Here is a 14,041-nt window from a genome sequence, read left to right as displayed (position 1 = left end):
AGCCAATGGCATGTATGCTGGAGAAACTCAAATGTTATTTTTTAAAATTAAATACAGAAAGTTGATTTAAGTATGGGTCGTGAAAGTTAATTGGTGAACTTTAGCCAGTAAAACTGTCAAAGTATGGGCAAGCAGGAGAGAGCAATGTATTTATTAATATAAAGATATGGTTGACAAAAGTGGGACAAATCCCATTTTCATATTTGAGAATTTTCTTGGCACGTATAAAGGTCTCACAACACAACTACAATCTATACTTTCATCTGCCCCCATATACTTTCACAAGTTTTAATAGAAGAAGTAATGAATGACACTTAAAGAGTTAATACAAATTTAAGTCACATGATCCAAACAACTAATAGTTATTACAGAAATTAAAGAACCAATCTAATTCAACCTAGACATGGGCACTTGATGTGGTGGAGGAACCGCAGACGCAGAAGCAGACATAGCCATCCGTGCCTGTCGTTCCATGTTCCCATGCCACCCAATAGACAAATCGAAGGCGCGTTTGTGTTCAAGTTGCCTATACTCTTGACAGAGAGCGCACGGCTCGCAGCAGAAGTGGACGCAACAATCACAACAAGGTCTCTCCTTGAGATTGTACTGGCCTCTAAGTTTGGTTCGGTAAAAGCAAGAGTAGAGACTGCTCCCTGCGTATCCAGTAAGCATGAATATGATCATGTACATCGCTCCGCTCACACCACAAGATGATCCTCCTCTGTCAACAATCTCGGCGATGCGTCCAAAGGCAACACACGGACACCAACATGTCAAGCAACATGAGTTTATGTCCATCCAACATTCGCAAAGATCAGTCGACCAACCCTTGGGTTTACCATGGCTAGGGCCTTGTGTGACATTGGACGAAGGATTCATTGTTTGCGTGACTTGTTGAAGAAATCAAAGTTTATATTCTAATGATTGTTTTTGTCTTCTTTTATATATATATATACTAATTGTGTAACGTCGTGACACCTTTTTATGATATGATGGCACGTAGGGACGCTACGTTATATGACACCTTTCTATGGATTAACCGTGAGTAACATCTTGTTATTTTTGAACTGGTGACTTTCGGATCTTTAAGTGGGTATACGGGTTATTGGGTCACATATTAGGCTTGCTGGGCCAGAATTTTCAAATAGAGTAAAGAGACTTTTGCAAGAAAACCGAAATTGGGCCGAAGAAGACAATGTGTCGGTCCACAACAACGTATCAAGCCCATCAAGAAACCCAGTTGTTCATCCCAATATGATTTCATTGTTTTGTATCTTCATGGGCTTTTAACGGATATTTGTGAATTCTGCAACAATTTAACGGGCCAAGTCAACAAAGCCCATATAATTTCAAATCAGTGGTGGTCAACTGCTTTGGAGCTCCACCCAAAAATGGAACCATATCTTCTTCTTTCTTATCCATTTGACATAAAATCTCCATTGCTCTCTCAAGAAACAAGAAAAAAAGAAAATGATGTCATCAATGGCACTCCACTCATCTGCTTCCCTCTGCTCTTCTTTCATCTCTCAACATCCAAAACTCTCCATCAAAGCTTCTCCCTCGTTCCTTAACCAGTCCACCAAACCCATCTCTCTAAACCGGAAAACCGTGGTGGCTCTTGCAGCTCCAGAGACCCTCACATCTGAACCAGTCACCGGCATTGATACTTCCGACACTCCACAGCCAAAACAGGTAACATACACATTCTTCTTCTGTGTTCTGTTTCGGACAAAGCCCACGTAGCAGCCGTTTGTTGTTGTTGTTGTGTATTTTAGGTGAAGAATCAACAAGATGAGAAGGCAAGAGTGGTTCTCAAGTTTGTGTGGATGGAGAAGAACATAGGATTAGGATTGGACCAGCATGTTCCTGGACATGGCACAATCCCACTGAGTCCTTACTTCTTCTGGCCAAGAAAAGATGCTTGGGAAGAGCTCAAGACTACTCTTGAAGCTAAGCCATGGATCTCTCAGAAGAAGATGATTATTCTCCTTAATCAAGCTACTGACATCATCAATCTCTGGCAACAAAGTGGCGGCAACTTAACTTCCCAATAATCTCTCCTCTTTTTTTATTTGATTTTGCAATTCAAGAACTCAACTCATTTTTCCTCCATTGTCTTTATTGATATTTTGCTATTCAGACTTATTTGTTACAATCATATATCTAAACAATACCTCCCATCATATCTAAACAAAAACCTCCCATCATATCTAAACAACACCCACGAGTTGATTGAATGTTTAGAAGATGAAGAAAGTGTTCAAGGAGTAACTACGAACAAGAGGCATGGATACCGATGCAAACAGAAGCTAGACTGCTTTCACTTGTTATTGAAAAGCTTGCTTCTTGGTGATGCTCCAAGCTCTTGCTTGACGATGTCAGACAGAGAAGCCATTACTGTGTCTCGTTGAATAAAGAAGATAAATAAAACAGGAATCAAGAATCCTACAAATACCACCGAACCAAAGACTTAGGAGTGTGAAAAGACGAGTGTCACTATCCGGAAATAGGATGAGCTAGCAAATCTACTTAAATGGATGACAGAAGAAGCCCCACCTTTTGTTTGCCTTCACTCTATGGAGTTTACAGACACATTACTTACCATAGTTTCATCTGCATACAGTTTGAAAAAAGATGCTTCACTCACTCTTTTGCCTTCATTCATCAGAGTTAGTGTTTGCTACAAGTGCTCTTACAGTTAGTGTTAGCAGCTAAACTTGAAACCAAAGAGGATCCATTTCATTTGTTGGTCCCGTTTGGATGCTCCCACAAATCAAAGCCCTTATGAGGGACATGGACAAGGACATACAATTCAACAGGTATGTATATATATATATTGTATGAACACTGAAGGTAAACTCAAGTTAAAAGAGATTAGTTTTATTTAATAATACATAGTTTACATGAAAAGAAAAAAACCCCACCACACCAGAAAGAAAACAAATTGATTCTCTAATGCTAAAAGAACGACAAATATAAAGATTAATTCTGAAAAGAAAAAAAAAACTGTTTAGTGTCTAAAACACCTAGCTAGGTAATGCTATAATTACCTACCTCTTCTATTGCACCCAAAACTTGCAGCCAAAGCTCTAAAGCCTACTTGTTACACATACACAAACGAATTTGGATCCCAAAGAAAATCTTGCGAGTCACAATTTATAATCTAAAACCCCAACACCGCATTAAGCAAATGCCCCATATGTACCTCACAAGACGACACACACTCCAAATCCCCAAAGCTGGCTCATCATCTTGACATTACTAGGCCAGTCATAGGCTGCCCAACCGAGGAGCCAAACACAGAGTCTCCCATGAACTTGCCGTTCTCACAGTCCAAGGGCTTTTCACACGAGAAACCATCAGTCAAACTAGGCTTGTGCGGACAGCAGCTGACAATTCGGTTACGCTTCCTCCGGCCAACAACAACGGATGAGCTAAACAGAGAATCTCCCATGGAGCTGCACTTCTTACAATCCAAGGATCTTTCACATGACAAACCTTCAGTCGCGCTAGGCTTGTGTTTACAGTAACTGGCAGTTCTTCTCCTCTTCTTCGATGGCTCCCAGTTTAATTCAGAGACTAAGACGTCTTTTAGAAGATCTGGAACTGGTTTCTTGGTAGAAGATGGCTTATGGGATGTAGTAGCTACCGGAAGAGAGCTGGTGGTGGGTTTAGCTTCACCCTTTGGTGACATCACACCATCACCAACTTCAGCTGGCTTCTTCTCATCATGTTTTACCTCGACCTCTTTCTCCTTCATCAACGATAGGACACAACTCACGAGATCAGATCTTGATTTTATGTGTACCCACTCATCTGCCGACCACTCCATTGACTGTCTAAGATCACTACGATGAAAGGAAGACATTTTCTTTTCACCTGAGAGAAAACAACCAACAAAAAACAACAGTTAGTCTCGCAAAAAGATATACTAATACTATCATACTTCCAGTTCATATGCAAAGTCTTAAACTCACCTGGCAGGTAAACTTCAAATTTCTCTTCTGAAACTTTCTCCACCACGATTCCTTCCCACCATCCATCACACCACCACACATCCACAGGCATACCAACACCGACAACCCCTACATTAGTTTCGTTGCTGGGCTTCAGAATTGGGCGTACTATCTTCCGTCCTGTGGTTCTAAGACCAAGATGATCACTATCAGCAACCCGAGAAGCCAAAACCCACTCCTGCAACAAAGAAGTGAGACATGTTAAACACAGTGGAAGAAAGTAGACAACACAACCAAAGGGTGGTTTCCCGAAAATATGTACCTCTAGCTTTTTAGATTCATCATCTGCATCCTTAATGTCTTGGTACTGGACCTTAACCTTATCCTTGTGTTTCTTTACTATCAATGCCCTCAACCAGCAACCTCTGATGCCACTATCTTGAGATAGAACTTCAACCAGAGAACCCTTTTTCAGGTAATAACCATTTTTTTCTTCCTTGCACATGGGAGCGTCTGAAGCACCCACGTCAAGAGAATTCGGGCTAGCCTTGCAGTCATCTGCGGTGCCATCTGCAGAACGCCGCCGTTTCGATCTAATTCCAACACAACCACCCAGAGAAGCTCCTGCTCCTGGGTCGGCGACAAGTGCCTGAACACCTTCACCAGACTTAGAACTGGAAAAATTCAAGTATCTAAGCATTTCTTGCTTCCAGTAACCCTGTAACTGCGTGATGTCATAAGGCTCTATACCATTATCTCCATATATTTTCTGGCAGAAGAAAGGTAGTAGCTGAACAGACATTGGCAACTTGAGAAATTTCTCATGATGCTGAGGACTAAGGACAGTAGCCAATCCATCAATGCACTCGATTTTGATATCTTGAAGACAAAGAGAAAAGAAAATCTCTCTGTCATCAGTTTCATCAGACAAATCAACACCAACTTCATCAGTTTTGTGAAACCATCGTACCACGACCATCTTGTTGCCTTTGGAATCCTCATAAAGGTCTTCCAAGTACGCGACGAGTCTCTTGTTTTGCTCCGCTAAAACATAGACAAAATCATTTACCTGCAAAGAGGTCATGGCAAAAAAAGAAAAGGTCAGTGTTTTAGCGCAAGGAAAAAGCAACAGAAAATTAAATACAAAACTCACCGAGACACTGACACCATTCCGGGAAAAAGAAGGATAATGCCTACGCCGTTTCCTGCAAGTCCAAGAAGAACCCATCCAGGAGAAATCAATGGTCGGATGATTAGGCTTCTGATATTTACCACTCTGAAAGAGAAACAAAAATAAAAATAAGAGAAAAGATCAACACTTTGCTAACAAGAAACAACTCTGATACGTGAAGAAACAAAAGAAAATCCTAAAAGTTGAGTGAAAGCAGTACCATAAAAGTGCTAATATTGAATCCTCCAGCAGCTTGTTCAGTCATGGTAGTAGCCGGTACATCTGCTACATGAGGCATCTCACCTAAGAAAAATTGAATAAAAATAAAGAAAAATCAGCAAAATTCCAACACATGTCATCTCAGTACAACGAAACTTAAGAAAGAAGAAGAGAAATCAATTGGTGCAGACATGCTCAGTACCAAAAAGGTGGGAGAGCGGATCAGTCTGCAGCAAAATTTAAGTCATTAATAGATTTTAGCTGCAAAAGGCGCAACGAAAAAGGATGTAAGATCTCTAACAACAAGAATCAAATATTTTCCACTAAACACATATCCTGCAAACAAACAAATAAGTACCTCATTAACCCTATAAACAAAAGCCTCTGGATTTAAAAAAAAAAAACTCCTAGCAGACAAAAACCACATGACTCAATCATGGCTTGAGATGAGAGTCAATTATTCACATGTTTTAATGTTTTCGTCAAAAATCAATTCAAAAGGTTGGGACTTTCTCTCCTCTACCAGAAGTCAAAGGGTACTCGAAACATATCTATCTTCCTCCTCCTTTATTCTACGCCGCCAATCTCTACAGGGCTTGAGATCTAAGATACAAATGATTCACCAGAAACTCTCTCTATCAATCAGCAAACCCTAAATCAAAAGGCGCACAAAAGCTTGCAAAAGAGCTGGCCTTTTTAGATTCAGCCACGCCTTGAGACCTTCATGCTATCTCTCTTCTATCTCACACCCAATCGAAAAGAAACAAAAAGGGTTGCAAATTCGCATCAAACTCTCTTCATAGAGATGAAAAAAATTAAAAATTTCAGGATTCGCAATCATAAAACCCCCTTTTTGAGCTCATACGATTCCAGATCTGAGCTCCAATTCAAAATCCAAACAGAAGAAGAAGAAGAAGAAGAAGAAGAAGAAGAAGAAGAAGAAACCGAAAATCGATACGGAGATTGAGAAGAAGAAAAATTTACCCGAAACAATGGAATCGAGCCAATCCTTGACGTCTTCAACGGAGCCAAGCTTCTTCAAGACGGAGCGATTCCTTTTCGAGGCGTACCTAAACGACATGCGCTTAGAAGAAGAAGAAGAGCTCTTTAACCTCCCCACAACAGCCAGATCTACACCTCCTCCGTCTCTCCTCTCCAGATAATAACGAGCCTCGATCTTCCCCTTCGCGTTCCTCACGTGCCGCTCGCTCCATCCGCGATACGGCATCGTTTCCGACGACGGCCACGCCATAAGCTATAAAAACCCACAAATCGTCTCCTCTCTCAAGGAAAAGAAAAGAAGAAAAAAAAACAGAGGAAGGAAGGAGGAAGAGAGAATTTGAATAATATAAAAAGAAAACAGAGGAAGCTAGGGTTTCGATTTGGGGATAAGATCAAGGGTAGTGATTGGCTCCACGTAGATGTTAGGTGTTTAATTACGGTGTTATCCTTTTTGTTTAGTGAAATTACTAAATGGCCCTTGAGAGGCTTTTTTATCTTTCTTACAAGGAGGCCCGTTTAGGTTTTTTTTTTTTTTAAATTAACGGAAAAGGACAGTAGACAAGTTGATGTGTGTAATAATATAGGAAGGAAGCGCGTGATTTCCGGATTTTTTATGACTCGCTCTAGCTTTTCGACAGCTGTCTGTCACGTCTTGTGGATTCTTCTTCTTCTGAATCTGAAGATATTTCAGTATCTGATTTAATTTATTTTGATTTTGGATCGTAATGGAATTTAGATGCAGAAATGAAATCACATAGATCTTCAGTCTTTAATCTTTTAAGGATTCAGAATCACTTAGATTTATTAACATTTGTTATATAGATCAATTACAAAAATTTATAAGTAAAACTATCATATGAATTCTTGTAATTATCTATGACAGAATTATTGATGTAATAATCTTATTATTTTTATAATAAAATAATAAATTAATATTTAAAAATATTATTAATATGGTTTATATTTTATATCGTATACTGTTTTCCAGCATTTTGATCACAATTTTTTATATACATTCATATTTCTTCAAATTTAGATTCTTAGCAGATATTAATTTTATCATATGATAAGATGTTGTTGGGATTTCATTAAGAATTTTATGGGGAGATTTGATGATAGAAATCAAACAAAATAAAATAGCTTAAAATGAAAGTTATATTAAAATTACTTTTCACAGTTTTCTGGAAGTTAAAAGTATTTATAATAGGTTTATGTAATATGTGAGATACCCTAATCTAACTAAATTAATGTTAGTGGAGTCATTTTATATCCAGATGGTTTTATATGAAAAGTTTGTGCTCTCTCTTCTTCTGTAAGTAAGTTTAATTGTAAGTTTTAGAAAGAAAGAGTGTTTTAATCTTTATTTTAAAGTTATAGTAAATTATCTCTTGTGGAACACTGATTAAAGACATTGTTACTCCAGGTAAATTTTATGTGGATACGGTTGTTTGTGTTTAACTTCTAATCTTCTGTCACTCTTTTTTCTATGGTTTTTATACGCCCTAATTTACATCGTCGAGTTCGTTAGAGGGTACATTATCAAATTTTATACGTTTGTTTCTTGTTCTAAGTCGAACTAGCTATATCTGTAATCAGAGTGTCAACATAAGACTTTAATATATTTAAGAAACAAGGGGTATATTTAAAATTGTTGTTAGTACTACAAATATGCATTTGAATTAGTCATTTCGATATGTTTTTAAAATTTCAACATGCTATTTTAAAATTTTCAACTTGCTATTTCAAGATTTGAGGGCGGCTGATGCGCACGAAACTTCAAAAGCTCGGATTCAACAAAGAATATTCGAACCATATTCTAAATCTCACAGAAGAGTTACGTGGAATCTTCAATATATCGTTTTAACTTGCTTTTGATTCAATCTATCAGTACAAAACTAGTTACACGGTACCTTTTATTTCCTGAACCAGGAGCTACCAAAAAGACCCAAATAATTCTCCAAAACAGTATCAATGAATAATCTGATAACGATCAATGAATAGTCTTATGTTTGTCTGACAAAACTAGTTTAATGATAGGTAAAATCCATGATTAAGATTTTTGTATTTGCATATGAAGTGATGAAGACAAACACCTTGATCACCAAAACCTTACAATTACTACAAGCACAAATTTGCGCATTCATTAGATCATAAACAACAAGATTATAATACTATGTTACTCAATAATTTTATATCATTTGCTATTTAACTATTTTGCCGTCGCATCCAAAATCTTTTAAATGAAAAAATAAATAAATATCATCGAGAGAACAAATCATTGACCTTAAGACAAAGCTACAGTTTTAGATGTCCAGCGACTAACCTTTTTGTAACAAAATTTGCTACCAATCCAGTTTAATATTCCTATCAATGTAAAGCTTGTCAATATACTCTATGATCGGTCTCGACGCTTCCATATACCTCCTCATGTTCTTTTCCACAGATTGATCTTCAGCCCCCAGTAAATCAAAACAACAAAGTAAGAATCATAATCTCCAAAAGAAAATAACAACAAACATCATCAAAGTCGACCAAAACAAAACCTCACCTGTTTCATTAAGTCGTAACAGAAGCTGGTCCCTAGTCGGAAGTGTATACATTCCGGCGTAAACAGCTGTTCTAACGGCCCACGTGTGAAAGGGTGCACACACTTGTGTGTAAGCTTTTGTTGCAGCGTCTTTCAAAGAATAATACTCGTTCGTCATCAAGAATTGTTCGAAGATGGCTCGGATCAAATCTAAACCTAGTCTAACACGTCGGAGGTTTCGCGAATAGCTTCCTTGTGTCTTAACCGTTTGATTCATTACATCTAGATCAAGAATGTTATGTAACGTATCAAACGTTTTTGACGCTTCCACCAAATCTCTAACCTAATTTTTACAACAAACATTTTTTTCAGTTTCATAGGCTTAAGATTCGTAACAAAATATCAATATAAATTTATTTGAGTTGAGGGCTTCGAACCTTGGAGACGTACTCCATCTCAGCGAACTTGAAGGCGAAGCCAAGGCAGCCGAAGAGAACAGAGACGTGAGTACACGCACTGCTAAACGCATCGAGCCTTAACCCATCATTTGACACAACGTCGTTGCCGATCCCGGAGCGTTTCTGCCATCGCGGTTTAAGCGAATCTGCCAGATCCTCGAAAGCCTCCGTGATAACCAACAAAGGTCTGTTGAATCTAGCGTCCTCGATCATGTCTTTCTCCATATTACTTTTTTTATCTTCCGTGTACTCTTCTTTGTTATATAGCTTCGTCGACACGGTTGCAAAGACTTTGAAAACTTCTTCTTCTTGACCATGATGTGTCGGTAGAAGAAAAGAAACTTACGGGGGAAATGTTAAGACGTGTTCTCGAAGAATAAAACTGTTGACTTGCGATGTGTTATTTTGGAACGTGACTTTTCGCAACACGTTTCTTTGTCTCCACGTTGCTTCTTTCGCTATCACTTCATTCCCCTTTTAGGCCCATTTGTCTTATTTTTGGCCCAATAGGCCCCGATTAACTCAAATATCCATTTTCAATCCGGTTCAAGCTACTGATTTTGCTATTTCGGCTAAAATATTATTTCCTTGAGACCTTTTGAAATAAAAAAACTCATAAGACGTGACACTATAATATTTAATACAGTATAATAGCTAATCTAATCTATTAATTTAGGGATTGGTTTTTATCTACTATTAGAAGTTGTCATTTAAATTTTGGCCTCTTTCATTATTGTTACTAGGATATCACGCTTCTTTTCTAATGCAACATACCAACTTAAATTAAACCATACATGCGCAGATCCAATTGACCTTAACCAATACCGGCTTTAAATATGTTTGGTTATTTCTTAATATAATTAGATCATACATAACTGAACCAATCTTAAGGGGGGTGTATTCAACTAAGAGTTTGAAGTGATTTGTATTAAAATGACAAATCTACTGTTATTCAAACATGAATTTTAAAAAACATTTTAAAATCCAGTGTTATTGAACTTGACATTTTATAAAACACTCTGAAATCCACTGTTATTGAACAAAAATTAAGTTAGTGATTTTAAAGTGCTTTAAGTGTTTCTAGAGTGTTTGAGGGGAGTTCTTTAGTTATAAAAATAAAAATACAAATCTCACTGTTTTAGATGAGATTTCAGAGTGTTTTAACAAAAATCATATCAAACCCTCTAATTCTCCTGCAATCATCTAAAAACTCATCAAAAATCAAATCACTTCAAATTTCATATTCAATACACCCTCCTAAATCAATTGAAGCTTATCACATACGTCCATTTAAACTGATCTTCACATGTATCATATAATATCATACAAATTGGCTCAAGCACAAGAATTTATCTTCCAAAAGACTTTTATCACATACGTTCATCTAATATTGATCTTCACCTGCATCATATCATATTGTACACATTTTGTTAAGAACAAGAATTGATCTTCCAAAATAACATAATATTGGCATAGAACAAAATGTGAACAACATATGCTTAAATACGTTTTTTACGATGAAAATATTTCATTCTAAAAAACTGTGTATAGAAAGCGCGGGTAATATTGTATTAACAAAATCAAATATTTTAAATTTTAAAAATATAAGTTAAAAAGTATTGTAAAGCAAACTATTATATTAAAATGAAACTAGATTAAATACAAACTAACAACATGTACAAAACAAATTTTAACACCATCCGATTATATATATTTAATAAAATATTATGTATATGTCAAATATATATAAATATTGCACAAAAATATTTCTAATATTATATTATATATAACATATACTATAACTAAAATATTACAAATCATGTTCCGCCCTTTAGGGCGGGTCCTAATCTAGTACTCAGTTAAATCAGGCTATTGGCTTTGTAGTCATCTTCTTACAACGAGCTTATTCTACCTACATATGGAAATATACATTGAAACAACAGATATGGAAGACGAATTCTTCCCCCAAAATCAAACAATTTCTACAGAGACTACTCTCGAAGAATTTGTCTATAAAGAGTAACTTCCAACGACGACATATAATAGGTGAAGCACAATGCCAAAGATCAAGCAGAAGAAACAGAGTATCATTTATTATTTGAATGTTCTTACGCGAAAAAGATTTGGCGGGCTAGTGATATCACAAATACTATTATATATAGTTCTACAACAACAATAGATGAAAAGATTAAAGCATGTTGTGGCATATCTAATTCCCTAGACACTTACAAAATTTTCCTATTTGGATCCTTTGACGCATACGAAAAAGTACTCTAGTTTTTCAGCAAAAACAAATTCCATGGACTAAAGTACTACATCAGAGTCGAGATGATGCAAAGAAATGGGATGAAAATATAACTCAGATGGAGGCTCCATCAGAGCAGAGATGCAAAAACAACACAAGGCAACACATAGATATATGGAAAAGACCAGAGGAAGAGGAAGAGGAAGGATGGTATAAGTGTATTGTTGATGGCTTTTTTTAAGAACACAATCGAATCTCCCCAAGTGGGATGGATCATTCGGAATTCTAGTGGATTCTATAAAGCATAGGAATGAAAGTCAAAAATACGTTTGAAAGTGAATTTCAAGTAGTTATTATGGCAATGCAAGATTGCTGGAACAAACAATATACAAAGATTATAATCGAGAGTGATTGTAAGAATGTCATTGACATCTTAAAAAATATCACGTTGTACTTTTGACGGATATAATTGGACTCGAGAAGCAATGTGGTGGAAATCAAAGTTTGAAGGCATCCAGTTCAAATGGATAAGAAGAACCTGGAATCAAGTTGCAGACATGCTTGCAAAAATAAAACTTCCGCATAACCTTTCCTTTTACTACCATTTATATATTCCTACCTTTGTAACAAGCTACATGCATAAGGATAAGGATTATGTTGACTATTAACAAATTAAAAAAGTTAAGTGTTATAAAAGAAAAACTTATTAGACGCTGAAACATTTTTTAAAAAAGTTTAGCAAAAATTATTATCTTTCATTTTTATATTTGTAAAATGGATTAACAATAGTTAATTTTATAATCATTTAGTTTTTATTTTTAACTTATTTTTTTGTCTAAACATTTTTTAATGTTGAGCAAAAAACCTAAAAGACTGCAATCATTATAAGATGATAATAACCCAGTCTAACATATTAATCAAATAATATATTATTTCAAAGTTTTTATTTTTTAAAGTTAAATACATACTGATCTAATTTTCAAATATTAATTTGTAAATAAAAAATTAAATAGTACTAATTGAATATATTATTTATATTTAATTTAAAAATATTGAAAAACTCAAGCTTTTGTTGTCTATGTTTATACTTACTTACTTAAATTTAGTTTTATAATTTAAAAATAATAAATTAATTTTATTTATTTAATTATATTTATATTTTAATTAATAATTTATAATTTGGGAATATATAAATATATTATTAGATGTTATATTTTGTTTATAAGTTTAAATTTAAATAAAATACAATTTAGTTCTAATTAGATTTATTATTACAAACGAAATTAATTAACTCTTTAAAAAATTATAATATTTTATACTATATTGTTAGAATACAAAAAATAGATAATACTTAAATTAAAAGATATGAAAATATTGGGAATTAGGTAATTTTGTATTAATTAATTAAAATTTTGATTTGATGATATTATCTTTGATAAATATATGAAATTTTAGAAAAATGGAATAAATAATAAATAACATGTCAGATAAATATTAGTTCTATATAGGGGTGTCAAAATGGGTCAAATGGGTCAACCCAACCCATAACCCAAATGGGTTGACTGTTAAAGGGTCATGGGTCAACCCAATCCATTTATTAAATGGGTTGGATTGACCTATGACCCATTAAATTGAATGGGTCAGATGGATTAATGGTTGACTCATCAACCCAACATCTTTATAATGAATCATTTTTAAGTTAAGACCAATTTGATTGAATTAAAAAAACATATTTTTCTGCTTTTTTGGAAAATTGTGTGTTTTCCGCTTTCGAAAGAAAATTACGTTTTTCGGTTTTGGCGGGAAATTGCGTTTTTCGATTTTGGCGGGAAATTGTGTTTTCTCGGTTCTGGCGGAAAATTGTTTTTCCCGGTTTTGGCGGGAAATTGTTTTTCCGATTTTGGTGGGAAATTGCGTTTTACGGTTTGGCGGGAAATTGCATTTTTCCGGTTTTGGCGGGAAATTGCGTTTTTCCGGTTTGACATGAAATTATATTTCTCATTTTTTGCGGAAAATTGCAATTTTTTCTGTTTTGGCGGGAAATTGCGTTTTTTCCGGTTTTGGCGGGAAATTGTGTGTTTCTCGGTTTTGGCGGAAAATTGTTTTTCCCGGTTTTGGCGAAAAATTGTTTTTCCGATTTTGGCGGGAAATTACGTTTTACGGTTTTGGCAGGAAATTGTATTTTTCCAGTTTTGGCGGGAAATTGCGTTTTTCCGGTTTTGACAGGAAATTATATTTCTCGGTTTTTGCGGAAAATTGCAATTTTTCGGTTTTGCGGAAAATTGCGTTTTCCGGTTTTGGCGGGAAATTGTGTGTTTTCCGTTTTTGGCGGGAAATTGTGTTTTTCTCGGTTTTGGCGGAAAATTGTTTTTCCCGGTTTTGGCGGAAATTGTTTTTCCGATTTTGGCGGGAAATTGCGTTTTACGGTTTGGCAGGAAATTGTATTTTCCGGTTTTGGCGGGA

The 14,041-nt window shown here is 35.5% G+C and overlaps 4 protein-coding genes across 5 annotated transcripts; 1 reads left to right on the top strand and 3 right to left on the bottom strand.

The window, feature by feature from the left end:
- Positions 1 to 242: 242 nt before the first annotated feature.
- LOC108826816 (protein PLANT CADMIUM RESISTANCE 11) lies at positions 243 to 913 on the bottom strand. Its single transcript, XM_018600166.2, has one exon. The coding sequence runs from the start codon at positions 877 to 879 to the stop codon at positions 388 to 390; it is 492 nt and encodes a 163-aa protein (XP_018455668.1). The 5' UTR covers positions 880 to 913; the 3' UTR covers positions 243 to 387.
- Positions 914 to 1,396: 483 nt separating this feature from the next.
- On the top strand, positions 1,397 to 2,158 carry LOC108824407 (30S ribosomal protein 3-1, chloroplastic). Its single transcript, XM_018597826.2, has 2 exons — positions 1,397 to 1,692; positions 1,776 to 2,158. The coding sequence occupies exons 1-2, from the start codon at positions 1,471 to 1,473 to the stop codon at positions 2,052 to 2,054; spliced, it is 501 nt and encodes a 166-aa protein (XP_018453328.1). The 5' UTR covers positions 1,397 to 1,470; the 3' UTR covers positions 2,055 to 2,158.
- Positions 2,159 to 2,856: 698 nt separating this feature from the next.
- On the bottom strand, positions 2,857 to 6,598 carry LOC108827841 (uncharacterized). 2 transcript variants are annotated; one of them, XM_018601342.2, is made up of 7 exons: positions 6,331 to 6,469; positions 5,549 to 5,607; positions 5,348 to 5,430; positions 5,110 to 5,232; positions 4,279 to 5,025; positions 3,978 to 4,194; positions 2,857 to 3,879 (listed from the first exon to the last, which is right to left on the bottom strand). In XM_018601342.2, exons 3-7 carry the CDS (start codon positions 5,423 to 5,425, stop codon positions 3,248 to 3,250), a joined length of 1,797 nt encoding a protein of 598 aa, XP_018456844.2. In that variant the 5' UTR covers positions 5,426 to 5,430; positions 5,549 to 5,607; positions 6,331 to 6,469; the 3' UTR covers positions 2,857 to 3,247. The 2 variants fall into 2 exon arrangements, with proteins under 2 accessions (XP_018456844.2, XP_018456841.2); XM_018601339.2 differs by lacking the exon at positions 5,549 to 5,607 and having other exon boundaries at positions 6,331 to 6,598.
- Positions 6,599 to 8,391: 1,793 nt separating this feature from the next.
- LOC108824368 (ACD11 homolog protein) lies at positions 8,392 to 9,751 on the bottom strand. The gene is made up of 3 exons (XM_018597779.2): positions 9,313 to 9,751; positions 8,897 to 9,218; positions 8,392 to 8,797 (listed from the first exon to the last, which is right to left on the bottom strand). The coding sequence occupies exons 1-3, from the start codon at positions 9,556 to 9,558 to the stop codon at positions 8,691 to 8,693; spliced, it is 675 nt and encodes a 224-aa protein (XP_018453281.2). The 5' UTR covers positions 9,559 to 9,751; the 3' UTR covers positions 8,392 to 8,690.
- Between the last annotated feature and the right edge of the window lie 4,290 nt (positions 9,752 to 14,041).

The sequence above is a fragment of the Raphanus sativus genome, chromosome 9 (assembly GCF_000801105.2).
Source record: "Raphanus sativus cultivar WK10039 chromosome 9, ASM80110v3, whole genome shotgun sequence".
In the NCBI taxonomy this organism is placed as follows: domain Eukaryota; kingdom Viridiplantae; phylum Streptophyta; class Magnoliopsida; order Brassicales; family Brassicaceae; genus Raphanus; species Raphanus sativus.
The sequence above is the reverse complement of the archived record's forward strand: the minus strand, read 5'-3'. Positions and strand labels throughout refer to the sequence as shown.